Source organism: Nasonia vitripennis, chromosome 3 (genome assembly GCF_009193385.2).
Source record: "Nasonia vitripennis strain AsymCx chromosome 3, Nvit_psr_1.1, whole genome shotgun sequence".
Taxonomy (NCBI): Eukaryota; Metazoa; Arthropoda; class Insecta; order Hymenoptera; family Pteromalidae; genus Nasonia; species Nasonia vitripennis.
This window is the reverse complement of record NC_045759.1, coordinates 2,398,370-2,419,619: the sequence shown is the minus strand read 5'-3', so window position 1 is coordinate 2,419,619 and position 21,250 is coordinate 2,398,370. Positions and strand designations below refer to the sequence as shown.

Genomic DNA, 21,250 nt, shown 5'->3' with positions numbered 1-21,250 from the left:
TTCAAATCCCAGCCGCGACGTATTCATGAATTCCTCAAGCCGATCGGACACACACTTGACGCGTCCGATCTCCCGTATTCAGCGTCTCCCATTCTCAGCCTTTACACACTCGCTCTCCCGTTAGCCGCGCAAACAGCCACACAGAGGCTGCTGCGAAACGCGTCCGATGAAAAATCGACTTACCGTAACACTCGCGCTCGATTTTCGATCGCTTGCATTATACACAACAGAGCCGTGCATTATCATCGAGAGAGAGAGGGGACTGACGAGTGGCTCTAACTGTGAAAATTTCCCGGCGAATTTCGCGCGACAATGCGACGTTTTCCCGATTATCGAGTTATCGGTTTGAAATAACGATGCGCTTTACGGTATATTCGAACGCGATTCGCCGATTTCGTATGTGCAATTTCTGCCCGAGCTGAGGAGAAACATTCGGAGGACTTTTGTTCATTCATGCTGAGAACGGCCGGCTCGCACAAGGACACGCTCTCGAAAGAGTATCGGGAGAAGATGGAAAGGTCATCGTCCAGAATCCGCTCGTTCTTTTGGAATGTCCTCGCCGCGCGAAAACCGTTGCTCGTCGGTTGAAAAAAAAAGAGAGAGACGGTTCTTTTTCTTTACCTGGATTTACTCCTCGATCGAGTTTCCCGCACCGTAAACGCGTCGTCATGCTTCGATTAAAAAAAAATCGGTATCTCAAAAAGCCCGCAGTCGTCCTATGCATAAAACAATAGCCGCTAACGTAAACACACAGGCGAAGCGTAATACCTGCGAAACACCTGTTTGAAATTCCGAGCGACGTCCAACTTTTTCTTTCAGTCGCGTGGTCGTGTATAAAATCGCAGAAAAAATCCAACTTCTCTGCTGCACAATCGAAAATTCGAAAAAAAAATCGCTTATACCGATCTCGCGGCAAGTGCAATTACGGCCGGATGCGAGCTCCTGTTCGCGCATCGCGAAATGACGCGACGGCGTTCCAGCAACCCAGATATCCGCGTGCGGTACCGTTACGCGTGTATATGGGAGCCGCGAGTCGCGCATACCTGTGCTGCCGCCGCTGCGGGAGCAAAGCCTCTCTCTCTCTCTCTCTCTGGCGTCGTGTCAGTCAATCGGTTAGCGGAGATCGGCTGCATGCGATCGCGGTGACTTTGTCGATTTTTGCGGTTCTTCGTTCATTTTTCTAAGCTTGCGATGTTTTGAGATGTTCTGGAAAATAATCCGATCCAGACTCTCGAATTTCTTCCCACACGAGATTTCTCTCCTCATCCGCAGCGTCATTTTTATCCTCACACCGCGCGATGACTCGCGACTGGCGATAGTAATGTCGCGCGCGACTCATTAGCTACGCTTTCGCGATCGAGCGCCGCGGTTTACATATTGTCACATTATAGCACACACACACACACACTACTTACTCGTACGGCTAATTCATGGAGTGAACTTTGACTCTGAATCATAATGCGCAGAATGGCTGATTGTGCTTGTCGAGCAAAAAATCGATGGTGTTTCGAAAGCGCGCATTTTTGCCTCGGTGAGACGCGGGAAACGATGCCGTGTATACACACAATCGCAGTTCCGACGCTAATACGCCTGTGTGTATGTTTCGATCGAGATCGTTGTCACCGATCGCCTACTTCTTCCGTAGCGAATTTCTCCCGGAGAGCGAGTACGCCGATCTCGAAAATAATAAAAGTCGAGATTGTGGCGACGCATCGAATTGCCAATCAAAGCGTCAGCCGTCAACTCCCTGTAATAGCCGCAGTTGATGTATAGGGATCGCGCGAGAAAATTCCACAAAAGCCGCTCTCGCGAAAATATCATCATCGCGCTGAATCGATTCGCCGCAATTTTCGCGTCGCCGACAGGCGAAAAACGAATTAACCTGCCCTTCGGGTGCCTCGAGCGTTTAATCGAACGCGATCCGTATACTAGTGGCCGGCTTTTCTCCTTATCCTTTTTTTAACTTCGTACACATACTCGACTTGCTCTAGTTGCATTTTAAGTATATAATCTAAAGTTATGTAAATTGACGTTCGATTTGGGTATGATTGCCGATCGCAATTTTAACGCGCGGTGTACAACAGGTATTATAAATTGGGTCGCGGACGTAAAACGAGGCGAGAAAATACGGGCTCCATATCGCGTCGCCGTTTAGGAGGGAAATTGCAAAGGCTGTATACTGGCCGTCGTGAAGTCGGTTTCGATCGCGTTGCAGAAAAATCTTTGAACGGATCGATCGACGCGGTCTTTAAAGGGGAGGAGGTGTGCAGCTTCATTTTCTCGAAAGTGTTTCGGGAAGATACGGAGATTGGCTTGTTTGCACGTGGATTCAATTTCGAGAATTTTCGCTTTGCTCGATGATAATAACGTCTTCGCCGATCTAATTCGACGGTCGTTTCGGTGATAATTTTCTTTGGAATCGAAACCTTCCCCAATACGCTCGAGTGAATTAACGCAAATGCTTCCTACATACCGATTCAATTATACATGTGTAACCACAGGGCAGACGTCACGCCATGCGCACATATAATTTTAGACGTGTTTACAGTGCCGTCAAGCTACGTCTCCTCAAAGTCGTCAGTCTTTTGAAAATGAAGACTGAATCATCGAACGCGCGGCTGAAGGGAAAAAACGTCACCTTCTGCACCGAAGTGTTCGAGTGCGACGAGATTCTGCAACTGGACAACGAGTTGGGTCTGATACAGTGGAGTCTAAAACTGATGGGAATTTGGCCATTTTGGACGCGTTTTTCCAACGTCAAATTTTTCCTGTGCGGTGCGATACTCGCGTTCAATGTGGTCGGGTGCTTTAGTGGCATATTGAACGTTAACAGTGACATCGAGCAGTTCATCGAATGCTTGCTGTACTTTAACGTGAACTTGGCGACGCTGCTGAAATTTCTCATCGTCAAGTACAAGCGACGGAGCATCGAATTCATCTTGAGATGTATACTCGACGATTGCAGTCGCTATTCTCACTTGTCAGTTTCTTGCAGAAGTCGCGTCGCCGGCAACATCAAGAAGAGGAAGCTCATGACTTTGACTTTGGCGCTGTTTATTCTCGCTCCGGTTGCAGGTAAACGAAGTTTTTTGTCAATGCTTTGGTCTACAGCTTACATTTTTTCAGCCTTTGCGATCACCAAGTACATCGAATACCGGGACGATTTGGCCATGATACGAGAGTTGCCAATATTTTCGGCGCTTCCTACATTTGTAAGACATTCGCAAATTTTTTATCTCGCACTGCTGAGCGGGTTGTTCGGGATTTTAATGTCGACGCTCGTGATCGTGACCATAGATTCCGTATTTGCAATTTTGATGATTCACGCGACCAATCAGTTCATCGTCCTTTCGGAAGAGCTGAAAGCGTACAGGGAAGACCATTTGGACGCTTGTTACAAGATCAGCAAGAATATGCGAAATTGTAAGTGCATGAGGTGTATAATCGACGGACATGTGAACATTCTAAGGTATACCTTAAATTTCTATTGGTATTCGAAATTCATTGTAATGGAAACAATGCTTCTGCAGATTCGTACAGGAAGTGGACGACGCGTTTAATATCCTGCTAATGGTAGAACTTGCGAGAAACATATTTCATTTCGCTATACAGATACACAATCTTATTTGGGTAGTATAAATTCATTATGAGCTATTCGTATACCTAGAGTTCGTTTTGTGATACTTGTTCTTTTAGCTTTACAAGATCGACAGCGTTTTCAGTATAGTACACATTGCCGTGATTTTACTGTCCATGAATTTACATTTGTTCATGTATTGCGTTACTTCCAAAAGCATGACAGACGCCGTAAGTTCATTTGACTTCATGTCTATAGTTTTGTAAATTTGGAAATATGAAATTATGGTCATTTTTTCACAAGAGCGAACAGATTGGAATACGAGCTTTCAAAATGAAATGGTACAGTTTTCAAAAGACGACGGTCAGAAGCATCGTCCTAATGACGCTACGCTCTCAGATTCCCTGCTACGTAACGGTTGCGAAATTCATTAACCTGTCCCTTGAAACTTATACAAGTGTGAGTCTCATCGTCATTGTTATAACTTATAAGTAATTTTGTTGGTGACATAACGTTGACTTTTTTTATCATTCTCAACAGGTTTTGAAAACATCGATATCGTACGCTTCTGTGATTATAATTGCAAGAGAACATCTCGTAAACGAAAGGTAATCATTTCATTGGGAGTATCAATGTAAAAAAAAAATCACGAAAAAAACATCGTTTTATACACAACTATTTCTAACGAATACAAAAGTACATTATCGTTCCTCGCAGTCCTTCGATCATCGAATGCAAATCGATTTTCATCATCATCATTCCTCCTAATCGCTCAAACAAACGTCGGGCTCACCTTTCATCGATCCATAAACCCCCGCGACAGATGAATAAGCTTCCGCGTCCGATTCGTCTTCATCCCAAATACGTCCGAGTAGCTCCCGCTAAGAAGGCGGAGAATAAGAAGCAGAAGCCGGACCACACAGCCGGCAAAACAACTTCTGCTCCCTTTACCAGAGCAGAGAGAGAGAGAGAGAGAGCCTCGGAGTGAGAGTCCTCGGCCGGCGAACAGGTAGATAAAGACGCCGAGAGGACGGCCGATCGAGACGGATCCGAGAAAATTGCGGGAGGATCTGCTCGAACCCGGATTCTCAAGCGAGTTTCGTGTAGACGCTGGATTTTTGCTGGGCTTCGACACAACGTTTTTATCGGAGTATTGCGGGATTCGTCGTGACTGCAAAACAAATCCGTTGCATAACGTGGCGTTTTTACTGGGACACGGCACATAACTCAGTCATTATTCCGTTCATTGGGTCGGGTAACGACGAATTTTTGTCGCTCGGAAAAAGCGTATACCTGCTGCGTGAGCCGGTGAAGAAACGCCTCGTTATACACTCGTCTAGAATAAACAGTTGGGGAACTTTACGGCGACGATGCGGATAATTTCTCCGACTGTTTGAATGTAAACTGCTCGCGTTGATACCGAATCTGAACGGGAAAAGTGCGCGCCTGTACGTCGAGCAATAAAAAGACCAGCTCGTCCGCATCTACTTTCTAATAAGATCACGCGGTTAACGATTTTCATCGGCGGAAATATCCGGATTTCGGGCGCGGAAAAAGCCACCCTACACCTATCCATCCTCGAAGCTCGGTTGTACCACGGTACAACAGCGCTGCACCGGCATCAAAATACCGGAGAGAAAAAGGGTTGCAGCCAGCGAAAGAAAGAGAGAGAGAGAGAGAGAGAGGGGAGGGGATCGCCGTATACGCGTCCGAAAGGGAAGGAGTAGGAGTGTGGAGGTGAGTATAGTTGCTGGAGCCGCTGGTATAATCAAAGCGAGCGAGAGAGCGAGCAGAGTGAGCGGGAGAGTCGTTGCCACGGCAGTCCGGCATCGCGCGCTGCACTGGCTGCGTCGTCGTCGTCGTCGTCGTGAGACGCTCATTTCTCGCCGCGTATAAACGTTAGATTCACCGGCTGCACGTGTGACATAGATCCGATTCAGTGCCGTGTGATGATTATAATGATGATGATGATGATGATGATGATATGACGCTGATGCTCTGTCATGGTGTATTATGGTGTGATGATTTGTTGCGGTGAAGTTCTGTGAGAGTTCCCGGATCGGTTCTTGTACACGAAGAGAACGCCGAGGCTTCCTGGAGGAGTCGAGGACAGTACGGTACGTTCACGCGGTTCTGTGATCGTTGCATCGACGTTCCGTTTCTTCTTTTTGTTCGTTTGTTCGAAAAGTGCATAATGCTATTATACTGGATTAGCGAGAGGGATGTTTACCCTTTGCAGCAAACTCGATTACAGCCGCGCGCGACATTGACACACATCGAGTACAGCCGCACACGTGCGGAGGCTCTTCTGCTCCGTTTCGCCCACTGTCCTCTCAAAGTCGTCAACACGTACTTTGCATCGGTTGCGCTTCCTTCATCTCTTACGAAAACACACACACACACACACACACACATCGCTATCCATTCGCATCTAACTGTACACCTCTCGAAACGCTCATGTATAAACACAGCGGCACGCGCTCACATATTTCTCTCGGAAGGAGGATAAAATAGAGAAGGTAACGGAGTGTATACACCTCCTACGTCGAAAAGTCCCCGTCGCGAAGAAAATTAAAGCTCTCTCTCTCTCTCGTCGATGTGGAGGAGGAGGGGAAAGCCGATATACACAGCGAGAAATCGCGCGCTTGATTGTTGCGCGCGAACGGAATGCAGCGCCGATCGAAAGGGTTCTCTCAGTGCAGACCTCTCTCTCTCTCTCTCATTTGATTTCACGCTGCCTGTACAGTGCATTTGCTGCGCGAGAGACAGACACGATGACGTCGGGAAAACGAAAATATGTCGAGGGCTCGAGTACTGAATACGACACCGCCTTCGCTCTAGTCGAGAGCAGATTCTGACAGCGAGTATAAGCGCGAGTATACCCACTCTGCTCTCGGCTTGATAAGCCCCAGCGAGTATGGATTTATGCTCGGCCTAGAAAATTAGTTTGCGTGCGGAGCTTTGAATTGTTTTTCTCTCGCTCTCTTAGGTGTCGAGCTTTGTGGAAAATTTTAACCTCTTTAATTACTCCCCGGATTACCTCGTCACCGGTGGCGTAACGAGACTCCTGCTTGGAGCAAATTAATCGAGCCCCATTAAATAGTTAGCCTTCTTGTTATCCACGAACTCCCCAAAGGAAAAAGAGCAGAGAGTATAGACGGAAAGAAACTAAACTCGCATACCTCGCGACATACCGTTGCGCGAAAGCGTAATCCCGTCTGTGTACCACTGCACACTCCGCAGACCTTCTCCCAGCCGTATATACACGTGTATCTGTATCTCACGGTGTTCCGCGGAGTATTGTATCGACGAGACATCTCTCTCGTATTAGCGATAGCTTCTCTCGTGAATGAGTGTAGGAGATTCGAGGTCAGCGCGAATTATGTCATGCTTTTGAGAATACGCGGAATCGCTTTTCTTTCGCGAGATGCTGCGAGCTCTGTGTGTGTGTGTGTGTGTGTAGGGAGATTAAGGATCGAGGAGGTATAATAACCTACTTATTCCCGAGTGTAATTCAAACGCTTCTTTTGTCGAGTGTGAATGGCCTGCCCTGGCTTTCTAGTTCCGAGTACTGACTTTGTTTTGTTGGTTGAACGCTTCTTTTTTAATTGTGCGCTGAGTAAACTTTAGGCTTGCAGTTCGAGAAGTTGGAACTAGTTGAAAACAGTTGTAAATCAATCGAACAGATGTTCCGTTTGAAATATTCAAATTTATCATACAAGTATAGGTGGGAAGCGTAATATAAGCAATATCCGTTTATAAATTTCCCCGTCACAACACACGAAGTGCCGATCTCTCGAGTCGGCTCACAGCGCGATATGTATATATACGAATTTTCTCGGTGTCACTCGGCCGTTTATTTTCAGTCTCGGAAGATGCTGTAAAAATATACTCGAGTCTCGCTCGGAGTTCGAGGGGACCGGTTTTCCGATTTTTTTTCCGACAGGTCAAAATTAATTGTGTTTTTCTAATGGGCTCGGAAGAAAGGCTTCGAGGAATTGACGGACGATTTTTCAGGAACAGCTTTGTCATTTGGGTAGTGGGTTTAATTGGAGGACTCGTAATTGCTTATAAGGAAGTGCTTATCGGACAGCTTTTGAACGAGTTTAAATTGTTTTATTCATCTTAAATTATTGAAATAGGATTATTTTGAATATTTTAGAGTTGTCGCTCGGTGATGACGTCTTAGCAGACCATAGTAAAAATGACGTATCTTAATTTACACAGTAAGCTCTCGATAAATTATTAATAATAAATTAAGGCGAAACCAATTCTTATTGTATGCTAATATCTTCTATTTCTAACTGCTCATGAATATATTATGAGTGTGGCTTGCTGTGAATACTTGATTCACACGTGAACAAAAACTGTTATTTTAGGCTGATTTTTTCGAGGATTCGAAAAAATAATTGTTTTTCGAACGAAATGAGAGACTAAAGAAGTTATCAAGTCGAAAAAAAAATGTGCGATGGCCGGGAATCGAACCCGGATCAACTGCTTGGAAGGCAACTATGCTGACCATTACACCACCATCGCACCGATATCGCTTTGACTTTCTAAGTGCGGCCAGAGATAAAATTAGACTAAAATCAGCCCTCGATTTAAAAGAATTTTTGACAATTTTTTAAATGTTTAAAAACTGAAAATTCAATTTTTTTGAGGTTTTTTTTTCTTTCGAAAAGTAGTCTCATCGATTCTTATTCACTCTAAGACTTTCTTTTATCGATTTTTGAAAAAGGTATATTTATTTATTGTTTAAACAATTGCCTAATAATTAAAAAATGTCAACACATTGCTGAATAATAATGAGTTTACTTATTCTCTTATTGTACCGAATACTAAAAATACGTACTTAACATTCTTTCATCTCAAGAAATAATAACATTTAGTAGTACACAAAGTTTTTATTAAATATTCGCTTTTATAAATTAATTCGTCATATGCACGATCCTTATCTCTTCGTTTATCAAAATCCCCTCCGGATTATGTCACAAGCATATAGTTGCGCATGAGATGCTTATCATTCCTCTCTCATTTGCTTGAACGCTGATAAAGTCGTCTAAATATGTGTGAAATTTTATCACGCTTATCATCGGCCTAAATTAACATCACCAGAGCTTCATAATTTTGTAAAAAAAACCTATACACACGCAACATTCACCTATAATTACAGAAAGCATAAAATCAAGTACACGTCCATTTCCTCATCTGCAACAAGCTGCGATAAATTCCATCCAAACGGTATATACGCACGGCATATCGTAACCGTAACACACGCACATTATAGGCATGTATATTCGCGACGAACTTGGTCGAGCGTGAAATGCGCGCGCGGATGAGGATCTGTCCTCGTGAAAAACGCGATTCCGAACTCGAATTACTCCGACGAGCCGTGCGCGCCTCGAGCAATTAACATAATAACGGAAAGCGAGCAGGCGCACGTATAAAAATAAAAATGACTCCGGAGGCGCTTCCCAGGGCTCCCGATGCCCGGAGTCGCGCGCTCCCACCGGTTATCGAATTTCGACGTTCTTCTCTCCTTCTTCTCTCTCCCGGTGTATTGGTACACCTTCTTCCTTCCTTTTTTCTTCGCTCCCCTTCCAGCCGAGCTGTGGTTTCTCGGATAACGCGATGCTATAGCAGCTTTTTCCGGTCACGGTATTTTCGAGCATACTCTGCGTTGATTTTTGCGTTTTCTTTACTAGTGAACGTGTTTGATTTCAAAATATATACTTGACACGTCGATTCGAGGGCGACTCTTTGATCGATAACTGGACGTTAGTCGCGAGTTTGAATTCGAATTCGCACACTTTATCCGCGCTTTAATTGCCCGATTTCTAAATTTATCTCCTCCTGTCGTGGATAAAAAACTGCTCCGAAACCTCGTGCCGATCGCGAGTACATAACTCGTCCATTAGCGATACGAGACATTAACGCGTGAATCGTCCCAACTTACAATACAAATGCACTCGACTTAAATGTCAAATCACTTCGCTCCACGCGAGCTTATCTCTCCTATTTATTACACGATTTATTTGATCGACCTCGAGGCGCACAAAGGAGTCAAATAAATCGCCGCAGGTAATTGCCAGCTGATGTCTCAATCAATTATCCTCGCAGCCGTATAGTCACAAAAGCTTCGCTAGAAATCCTACCAGTCCTCCAAAAACTCCCGACGAATCGTTCGGTCCTCGCGGGCGTAAAAAGTCGAAAACTTCCGTAACGAGCTCTAAAAATCGCCGAGAGAGCCGCAATTTGCGGTGCATCGAGAGAGAAGAAGCCAGAAGGAGAGCTGAGAGAGTGAAAAAAGAAGCTTGTATACGTATATATCGACCCGCGCACGACCGACGACTCGTTTTCGTTCGCTCGCCTTTCACGAGCGCACAGGTATAGGTTGTATACGCGGAGAGTCGCCGCTACTGGGGTACACACATCGGGATCATTCGCCGCACGGCCCTCATAGACGCGCGCAACACACGCTGCATTTGAATGGAATGTTCCGAGAGAGAGAGAGAGAGAGAGAGAGAGAGAGAAAGAGCCCCGAGCGATGGTCCTTCACGAAAAGTGTATCCACCCTCTCTGCTCTGTTTTTTTTTTTTTTTTTTTTTTTTTTTGATGGCGGATTCGAAGGAGCTGCCGCGGGCGATTTCCCACAATGAGCGAAAGGAGAAATGACCGGATAAGTAGATGCGCTTAGCGATGCTGATGAGCGGAGTTTGCGGTCTGTGAAGGGAGAGAACGAATTGGCTTCGGTCTCGCTCGGTGATAGCTGGAGATTGTTGAAAATCTGTCGATAAATCTGGCCGAGGTAATTGAAATATTCGAGCCGGATTATTAAATACGTATACGCATAGAAGGCAAGTGAAGCCGTTCCCGAGTCGCGTAAGGCATGCGCGCGATGTTTAAATTCCTCCTGTCTCGGAGGCAGATTTGAATACGAAGCAGAGCCGCCGCGGGCGCACGTACGAATACGAGAGCATTCAATTTGCTGAAATTCTCTCTTGTCAAAATTGCACTACACACCAAGACTTATTCGTGTTCTTACGTGGTAGCAGAGAAACTTCTGCTGTGGAATAGCAGCTCGAATGTGTATAAATATTTTGAAACGGCTACTGGAAACCGTAACTTCATTTTTCATACCTCAAAACCCTCGTTAACCTTTCACCTCTAGACCCCGCGATACAGCTACCATAATTTCCATCAGTCTCTCCTTTCTCTCTCTCTCTCTCTCTCTCTCGGCGCACGAAACGACCGCCGACTATTTCGTTTCCATATAAATCAGACGGAGCTGCAGTCGCCCGTTCACCGCGGTAAAATCGATTTCTAATCGCGCGCGAATCTGCAATTTCGGAGCACTGCTCGATAATCAGGATTAAATAATAAGAGTGCAGGGCTTTTTAGAAAGTATACGCAAGGACGAGCTCGTTATCGTGTGTGTGTGTTCTTTTGGGTAAACATACAGCGTCGTTGTTTATCAGGAAAACGAATGAAACGAGGGAAACCTCGCGATTGGCGTGAAAAGCGTTTTAAAAGTCAGCCGTAAACGTGCGCGACCGAAGCGCTTCCTCGAACGGCTTAGAAAGTGTGTGTGTGTAATAAAATTCGGAAAAATCTCGCGCGCTCTCAACATACTTGCATAATCATTAAAAAACTATAAAGCGACAACTGAGTTTCACCCCGCGATACCTTCGTCCAGGAACAATAAATCCAGTGAAAGTGAATAATTGCTATTTCAGGAAAACACGCATCGGTTCACAATGAACCCATCGTTATTTAATAAGGAAAATCATCGATCAGCTCGAAATTCTTCCCTCTCTTTCAGCGAGCCGCGAGAAAAAGCAGAAGCAGCAGCAGCGACGTGTTCGTCCTTACCGCTTGATTTATTTATCGTTTAACGGCTCGTCCGAAGAATCCTGCCGGCGATTTCCAGTTTCCTCTCTCGGGTCTCCCATGTGGCCCAGTTCGTCGCGGCGACGTCCCCGATGTTTACATCTCGGCTTACTGCGGGGAAGGAAGACGCGCGGGCTTGTTATCTTGGCGCTGCAGGTTCTACTTTTTCTGCGATGCCTCTATTCATATTCCACCAACAGATCGCTGCGACCGGATTATCCTGTACAGGTCGTCGGCGATGGAAAGGACGAGGTGCTTAACGAGTTGGTAAATTATTCGCTGTAGGTCGTTTGTAAATTATCGCTGGTGTATGCCGAGAGCCGGCTTGTAAATTGAAAGGAGTTTCCTTCGATGCGGAGTTGGGATATTGGTTGATATTTCGTGCACCGGTGATAAAGTGCGAAATCGGAATTTTTATTTTTATTTATGATACTTCACTCATTTGAAAACGATGCTTGGAAGAAGACGTGATTATGAAACTTACTATTATCTATCTTAATTTGTATTTTCTCAAAAATACCACTGGTTTTCCATGCAAGTAGGTTTACGTCTTTCTACATACCGAAGATGAATTCTCCTCTCGAGGATCGATTAGAAAATCTCTTTCAACTTTTTCAACAGGCAGATCGACTCCGAGAAAATACAAAACGTTAATATACTGGAAAGTCTCTCTTTCTCGCGCGCAATGACTCGCGCGAAAGATACTCAAAGCCTCGTCGCCGGAAATGACTGTTTAAGTAGAAACAGCCAATAGGCGCATATCTCGGTGATATATCGAGCCCATTTTCAGGTATATTTCACGGAATGAGCTAACTGCAGAAATTTTCATATTCTCGTTAGCTCGAAAAACGCATTCCTCGCCGCTCGCGCTCATTTCGCGTTTACTACTACGTTTTACGATTAATGCCCGCGCGATTTGGGTCAATCGCTGCTTTGACACCTCTACGACTCGATATGGGAATTTCATTGACGATGCTCTTGCGGCACGGAGATATTTGTTTTTGATTTTCATCGGGAATTTAAGGGTAATTTCGGCGGCGAATTCTCCAGCCAAGATAATGACTGCGGGATCGTGCCGTAAAGTTCAGTTAGCTGCATTTTATTAGCGCATTAAGTGCCGTTATTGCGTAAATCACGGCGTTATATGCAGAACAGCTAAATTTATCCTTACATTCGTGTAACTACTGCGCTGCTATACTTTCGGATGCTTATAACTGCTCGAATCGATTTTACGGCTTCCTCTCCGCAACGAATGGCTGTGCGCGATTCAATTTAGATCCTCGATAAGTATCCCTTATCAATAATCTCCCAAAAAGCGAAATAAAATCCGACCGCGACTCCCTTTTTTACCGGCGACCGTGAAACATACATCATGTCTTTCGCGACTCGTTAATCGGCCGGCTCTTCGTTCAGGCTGCTGCATTTCACCTCCGTCGTCGGAGACAAACCGAGGAGCGAGCCGCGCGGCATTATAAATCGCGCGCGGCACAAAGAAAAATCGGCATCTCCCACCTTCTCTGCTGCTGTTGCTGCTCTCCTTCGTATAGACACACACACACACACGGAGACGTGCTGCAAGTGGCCTGTCTCTCGAAAAGGCAGGCGCACTCGACCTCCTTAATTGTACGGAAAGCTCGTCGGGAGAAAGAGAGACGGTCCAGCGCCACGGATGAAAACCTGTTTGCCGCTCGCGCGCGTTAGCCTTTACAGTTTTACGCTTTGAGAATGTGTAGTGTGTGTATGTTTGTGTGTGTGGGTACAATGGGAGGGGGCGACTCTTCGCGTGTGCTGCTTTTCCGCGATATTTTAGCTCTTCTTCTTCTTCTTCTTCTTGTGCAGGTGTGAATAAGGCTGTAGCGCGAAGTGGATTATCAGGTGGATCGTTATGAATGTGGGACGTTCGGGCTTGATGAAGATTCTATTCTACGTGTGCGCGTAAACCAGCTTTATTATCCAATCGAGGAAATCTATGTGTGCATAGAGAGCAACGTAGTCATTAACGCATACAGGGGAAAAAGAAAAGAGAATCGGCGACAGTATATAGCGATTATTCTCAATTGGTCGACTGCAAAGCACCCGGAAAAAAAGAGTCCCACAGCGCCGGATCATAAATTACGCGAGCGAAGCCTCGGAGTTAGAGCCCAAGGTATTTATTAAGTATCTCACCGGGAAGTCGCATGTCGTCGTCCGCAGCGCAGTGTATAGGGAAGTAAAAAAGAAACGCTTCCGCTACCGACACGTCCGACTCTGCCGTAAGCCGCAAATCAGTCGTTTGGAGAAACGTCGTTTTCTTATATTTGCTTTGACTAATTTCTCGGGATCGATACTCCACATCCTAACTCGCGATCGCAAAACGTGCACAGCATCGCTCGCGAGTAACTTAATTACCTAATGAATTTCCGTTTCGTATACTTTCTCATCGGCGCTGCTGCTATGCCTGCTGACATAATTTACATTCCGTAATTTCCCGAAGCCATTTGCTCGCTCGCTCGCGCGGTTCGACAGTAAAATATCTATGTCAGCCGAGGCTCTTGTTGCGTCTAAAGGCATTACCTGATACTTGAAAACTTCATTGGAGACTGCATTTCCCCCAACAGGATTATACATCGCTGTGTGTATATCGCGCAGGGGTTCGACCACCTCGAAAAATATACACCTCATTTCCATAACGTTCGCTCGAACTCGCTCTCATCAAAAATGCCATCAATCTCCGGATCGATTACCGCATACCCACACGAGCATCAGAGCACGAGACTTATCCCGTCTCGAAATCTGACCTGGACTCGTATAATTCCGCGATTACTTCGCGTAAGACTGGCTGTAATGAAGAAGAATTACTCTACTTAGGCTCGAGCGATGCGCTCTCGTTAATTCGCGCAAATCTGACAAGTCCATCGTAGGTTTGAAAAATTCATATTCCCTGAATCTATCAAACGCTCTTACTTTCTCATGGCATCGAACAAATCCATTACATCGACATCAGTCATCTCCGTACAAGCCTCTTTCGAGACAACAAAACCCGCGCTCGGCACAATGAACCGACTACAACCTCTTTCTCTCTCCCGCTATAATCCACCTCCTCTCCTGAAAAGATCAATCTCGTCGCCGTTGGATCGATGCAGGATCGAAGCTCTCCGCATAAGCAAACACATTTCCCACAGGCCGGACAGCTCTTACGCAACGACTCGACACGCTTCGGCGGTTCTGTTTCGAACATTAAAATGCACGCGAGCATTAGCCAGTGTGGAATTTCGGATCAGGTGCAGCGCGCGTCGATTAGGCACGTCTCTCTATACAACGTGTTCGCGAAGGACCGACGCTTTGGATTTATGCGTGGGAGGAGTCGCGTTATGCTTGGGCAATGTGCTGGAGCTGAGATCGCTGGTGGAAATGTGGGATTTATACAGGTTGGAAGCTTTTGGTTGGCGAAGATAGGTGGCGCATAGGCCATTTTTCATAACCCTCATCAGAATCTGCGCGCAGAACGTATATATAGAGGTGTGGGTCATCTATGTTAAAAATGCCTTGTTGCGCCTACTGCTCTGTCCGCTGCTCATGCTGTAACTGCGTTCGATCTTTGAATTCGATCTAGGATATCTTCCGTATGAAGGTAACGGTTATTTAGCTAAAATTTCGCTCGTTTAAGCGAATAAGCAAATAAACCGCTTACGATTTATCTGAATAATCGTTTATTGAATAGGTCCTTATAAATGGCTACTTAGCTAAAATTAGTTAAGTTTTAGTTAAGTGAATTTTTGAGGTTGGGAATTCACTTTCGCCACATGAGGTAACTGCAATTACATATTTTTTCTTTGCAGGTTAATAAAACATAGTGAAGGAACACAAAAATATCAAAATTGAAAATCTGGCTTATCAAAGTAACATACTGTAAAGACAACTGTATCGTATTGTTAGTTAATTTTTGGCGAATGTACGTCACACGTGCTATGACGTAGAGAATATGACGTATTGCTACGCTCGCCGTGCTGAAAAGTGCTATTCACGCCACTTGTAACGTAATCTATTAACTATTATATACAAGTCTGCTTCTGCAACTGTTGGAACTTGAGCTAGCCGCGCAAGCCACGTGCTCTCATAACCTCCAATTCTAACCCACCATACTTAACATGCTGTTTAAATGATTCTTAGCTAAATTTTCGTTTACATTTAAGTCTTAACCTCGTCGTCATTTTTACTCGTTAAATTTATATCAGGGCTCTTTAAAATATATATGTATTGCTTTAAAATGCTGTATCACTGCGACTTTGCCTTTTAAGGATACGTGAGACACTTCATTGTGAGGAGAACAATCGTTGCCGCTGGATCGCTAAGTAATTGTCCTTCTCTGTGGGAATTCGGATTTTTGCAGAGTTCGACGGCACATTTTTCTCCCATACCGTAGTATGATTTTTGTAGTATGATTTGATACACGCGACATCCTCTATATTATACTTTTAACTTTTCCTTTTTCAATTTTCCTCAATCACATGGTACACACAGCCCAGAGAAAATAGACTTCCTTGGCTGCTTACGCTAAATTACCGCTACGTTATTATGCTCGAAAACGCATGCGCGTATATTCTTTCTCTTTTCATCGCACGCATGATGGCCTATATTTAATATTCAAATCATAGGTAACAGCATTGTTAGACTTTCTCTCCGCTTTTGCGAATCATTGCGTCGAAAGCCAAAAGAAGGCTAGGCGGAAATTTAATTTTTTTTTATACCAGAATCAATTTCGAGCAGATGGTCCGCAGGTACCAATCAACCGGGGAAGTAGGAAATCGAATCCCTTTTTGTCGCCGGAAGGCTTATGGTATTACGCCGAGGTTCTAAGTCATCTTCTCTATCTCTTCATCGCGTTTCGCGATCGTGCCGCCAAGGCTCGTAAAAACGGCGACAATAAAATCGAATGTTCATTAGGGCGTTAATAGCCGTACAACAGTCGTTCTTGTGTTATGAACATGTACAGCCCTCGGCAAATTTATCGCTTTTGACATAAACTAATTCGAGCCTGTAAACTCGTTTATAATTATATTTGCTCGAGTTAATGTCATTTTTCCACCGAACAGACTATCCCCTACCTTACACACCGAGACGATCAGCATTTGCCATCAAATGTCTCAATGACTCCAAATGGACAGTCGCTTTGCGGCCGAAGAAGAAACACCAGGAGGCATAGCGGGTAAATTTTTTTTCTGCTCGAGTAGCACACCGCCGATTAATTGCCTTCGCACGAAAGCCGAGTCGGCTCTCTGCCGATATTTTGTAACTGTAAAACGCCGGTAAAGTCAATTAGCCAGTCTCTATCTATTTCGTGTCTCCTCCCCGACGATATGTCGAAATCACGGAGCTCTGGTTGCGCACCGTGAACAGTCGCGCAGGTATTTCGCGAAAGAAGAGATGGTTAAATATCCCAAGAGTGTACTTGAGTTTTGAATGATTCGAAACACAATATTCGGTTTCACTTCGATCATCATAATATACACTGTATGTTTACAAACCGACGTGTATCCTTTTTGGTTATCTCAGCCGGCCAATTTCGGTTTATTGCGGCAATTTTTCTCGCGTTTCACTGCTTCCTTTGCTAGATCCGCTTGCATTTTTTAAAGGCCGCCCATATGCGCTGCAGTTCGCGAAAAATTAATCGAAGCCGTAAAAGTTGACAAGATATGCTCCCGACCTTTTTTTCGCTCTTATATCAGGCTAACGCTTCGTTTACGGCTTTCCGTGTTGCTGCACTCGAATACGGTAAATTTCGGAATGCCGATTTCAGAAACCGAAAACCGAATCGGCATCCGCGTAATTATAACGTTTCATCTCGTTACTTCGCATATTTGCACATACGAACGAACGTATTCTACCTAGAAGCTAATTAATCGAGATAAACGAAAAGACCGGTTGGCGACGCCGCTTTCTCAAAAAACTGCAGTATAACTTGCCAAAAACCGCAAAGGCCCAAATTAAAAACTCGTGCAGCTCCTTTCCAATCGAACTTTCTTCGTTTTCGCCCAGTCGGCGCTTTTCCTTCGCGAGTTTCTCCCGGCTCGATTCTATATTTGGGACATGTCCGAGCCGCTAAGGGGCGAATGACTCACTTCGGGGGACCTGCAAAGTGCATCGACTCTCGCGAAGTTTGTGTTTTTAGGTGAGAGTCGCTCCCTTTTCAGCGTCTATATACTCACTGCGGCACGACTCTTCGATATGAAGGCGGCTATTTTGGCGCCGCTCTCTCTCTCTCTCTCTCTCTCTCTCTCTCTCTCTCTCTCTCTCTCTCTCTCTCGTCAAAAGGCGTCGGTTCGCCGTATAGCTATTCTCGACTGATCGATGTTTGTTTGAAGGGTGGAAATAGAGAGGTTAATTGTTCTCAGCTGTGCTCTGTGTTTGGATATTTTGGTCGCTTCGAATTCTGACGACAATAGACGTCAGTTGTCGTGTACAGTTCGTATATTGTAGGCGCAATAAACTCGTTGGTCATCCTCGGATGGCTGCCTAAAAGAATATCAAAAATGAGTCAGAGAAAACAATGTGAGGATATTCTATAAAAAAAAAAACAACTTATTTACGACCTCTTGGGAGAGATCAGAGCTCCGCTAACCGTTAATCCCTTCCCAATCCAAACAACCAAACAGCAGCGGCAACAACAACTCCGTAGGTACACCGAGACAAAGACGAAACATCTCCATATGCATCGTCTTCTTCCGCGAGCTGCGTATACCTATATAGAGAAGCCTTCGTCTCGCGAACAATTGCTCGCGCTGCATCCTCTCCCACCGTATACATATCCCATAGCAATATCCCATCGACTCTCCACCTACGTACGATCGGCCAGATGATTTCTCAGCGGCGTGGGATGACCATTGGCCGCGGAGGAGAGAGAAATGTGGCGCTCTCTTCTCCCCGCGGCTATGAATTCCGTTACGCGCGCGCGCGCGCATTTGTACGGTGTCGTTTCTTTTCTCTCTATCTCTCTTCTTTCCTTTTTTATACTGCTGCTGCTCTTGCTTTGCCTTGGAGCTCTTTCTTTTTGGATCGTGTGATTTTTTCGGAGATCGCTGCCTCTGTAAGAAGTGTGGCTTGCGAAAACTGATTGCTTGTATTGATGTAAAAATAAATAGGTGTTATTCAAATGCTGTATAGCTGGGTATTAATTTAGAGTTTGTAGAACGCTGGATAATTACACACCAGGCGGCAAATATGTCGTTGTTAATCAGAGTTTAATACTTTTTTGTATATGTATAGGAGAAGAGAATTTCAATTTAGAGTCAAGTGAAATTTAGTAATTAGTCGTGAGCTCATTGGATTCAGATACGATCTTCGAGAGATACACACGTCACGATATCATTCTGTGCTGTACATATATAGGTTTATTCGGCCGATCATTAACGTCGAGCAGTTTGTAATTATCGTGCATGAAACCTGTCGGTTGATCCACATCGCCTGCATCTCGCTGTGTATGCATAAAAACATCTTCGAACGAATGCTCGAAATGGACAAAAAATAATATCTTAAAAAATGTTACGCACATGCCTAAACCATAGCTAACAACAATAACCGCCGTCGAGAATAGTATCGCGCAACTTATTACAATTTCAGCCACGTAAAGGCGCCAACCTAATTATGATTTTTCTTTATGTTACAGGTGAGTTACCGAAGTAATCACGTTGCCGGACCTGTTTCCAGCTCGTAACATTGTACCGCAACTGCCGCTTTTATACGTCTCTCGTTCCTACGGCCGTCAGGAAAGAGTCGACACACGTCGAGTGTGGGCAGCGGACAATGGGTATTATGTACACGCAGTCGTGTGCGTTACTTACGTCAACTCAACGGTGAAAATACGTATCGGCGTATAATCCTAAATAGCGCGACGAAAATTACCAGCGTCGTAAATAGATATCCCCGTTTCCCATCGCTGTATCACAGAGACACAATTTCACGCGGACAATACACAGTCCGAGTAGGCTATGAGGAAGAGTAAAAGAAAACAACCGGCAAGTCACGCTATCTCCCCGCGGCTTCTTAATTGCCGGAGGCTGCATCGATCGCTGATAGATATAGCTTTCCTCCGCGCGCGCGCGCGCAACATCCATCTTTCTCTCCGCACGTTTACATGCGCATATAGCTATAAGTATACCGTACAGAGGACAGGTGCGGTGGCGGCGGCGATTGTTTATGCGCCAGCCAGCCTTGAACTTGTGCTTCTTCTTTTAGAAACTGGATTTATTGGGGAGGCTTTTCTTCGTCGCGTCTGGAATGCTTTGTGCAGCTTTCGCGCGGGGACATTCCGCGCGAGTATGTGATGCGGTATTTTTTCACTCGGGAACCTGCGGAGGGGGGAGGATTTAGACGCGGCGAGATTAAATAGCCGAGGGAGGAGGTGCGGGATGTGTGCGCGAGGTTTTTGTAATCGATGGCTATTGCCCGGACGGGGACGAAGGGGTTTGTCGCATTGTGGCTGCGCTATTTTAATTGTTTCTTACCGTCGTCGAATCGGAAAGCAATTTTAAGCGATTCCTTATAGGCTTTTCCCATTGGAATTAAAATGACATTCAAATCCGTTGTTCCATCTCCAACGAGCATAAATATCATTAAGCTTTCACGCGGCGCAAAAATTCGAATAAATTACCCGACGCGCCAAAGAAAGCTGTCAACTTTCTTCGGCGCATGCGTGTCTGCCGAGTGCCGTCTTCATTTACCTGTCACAAACGCGTCAGGCTAAACCGACTGAGGTGACGTGCGCGTATGTGTGTTTATGAAAGCAGGGAATGCAAAAAAAACAACATCGAGATAATAACTTTCCATCATTTTTCCCTGGAAGAAGATTCCGTTTCGTGTCCGCCGGAGAAAAGTGCTATATTACAAGCCCGAGAGAGAGAGAGAGAGAGAGAGAGAGAGAGAGAGAGAGAGAGAGAGAGAGAGAGAGAGAGAGAAAGATCAACGCATCTCCAGGCAGTACGCATGTACGCGACGTCCGTGAAATCGGATAAATCGTCGCGCTAGCCCTCAGCGCACTGCAGTCCATCTCGCGTGAGTGTGCATATAGCTATACACGCTCGGCCGTTTGCATAATGGGACACGTAATGCGCGAGCGTCGAGGGCATAACGGCATAAGCGCCGCCGGCGGCGCGCACGCGATCTCGGGAATTATCGACGGGGGAACATATATATATATATATATATATATATATATATATATATATATATAGAGAGAGAGAGAGAGAGAGAGAGAGAGAGAGAGAGAGAGAGAGAAAGATCGGCGAGTAGACCGATTTTTTCGCGGCAACCGGTGATTAATTTTCGGTATGTGTGCTGTTGTTCGCGGGAAAATCGAAGCGGATCGATGTCGGTGCATACCGTTAAGGGACGCTTCGATTCTCGACGGGTGATAAACACACTTTTTGGGAGAAATGAAGAGGTGCCTTACGACTTCATCTCGATCGATCTGCGTGCGACACGCGATTCCTGCAATCGATTGCTTCACGTGCGCGCTCGCGAAAGTTGTAAGTACCAAATTCAAACTCGTCAAAGTGAGCACTCGCTGGAAAAATGCACGAGACTTCTCTGAAGCTCGTTTGAAGAGGAGAGACATCCTCGATCGTGAAACAGCTAAATACTCCCTGTCTCCCGGCTGACATTGACCCGCGTGACTTCGGGTCAGTAGCGAAGCTTTCTACTTTTAACTCAAAGTTCGACGAAGTGGCTGCGGAGACGACAATGGCGCGAGGGGGGAAACGGTTAACGAGAGGCTTTCTATTTTCTATGCGGACGTTTTTGCGGAGTGAA

The 21,250-nt window shown here is 45.4% G+C and overlaps 2 protein-coding genes and 1 non-coding gene across 7 annotated transcripts in view; 2 read left to right on the top strand and 1 right to left on the bottom strand.

Moving 5' to 3' along the window:
- The first annotated feature begins 2,591 nt into the window (after positions 1-2,591).
- On the top strand, positions 2,592-4,189 carry Or299 (odorant receptor 299). Its single transcript, NM_001190784.1, has 4 exons — positions 2,592-3,506; positions 3,697-3,807; positions 3,881-4,036; positions 4,118-4,189. The coding sequence occupies exons 1-4, from the start codon at positions 2,592-2,594 to the stop codon at positions 4,187-4,189; spliced, it is 1,254 nt and encodes a 417-aa protein (NP_001177713.1).
- A 1,158-nt stretch (positions 4,190-5,347) lies between these two features.
- Positions 5,348-21,250, top strand: part of LOC100122506 (PDZ domain-containing protein 2) — a 99,717-nt gene continuing 83,814 nt past the window's right edge. For all 5 annotated transcript variants that reach the window (XM_031926405.2, XM_016983487.3, XM_031926404.2 and 2 more), the window contains exon 1: positions 5,348-5,694. The gene's annotated coding sequence lies outside the window, so the exon portion shown is untranslated. The remainder of the gene's footprint in view (positions 5,695-21,250) is intronic.
- Positions 8,042-8,113, bottom strand: TRNAG-UCC. The gene has a single exon. It is a non-coding gene; the product is annotated as a tRNA-Gly (tRNA).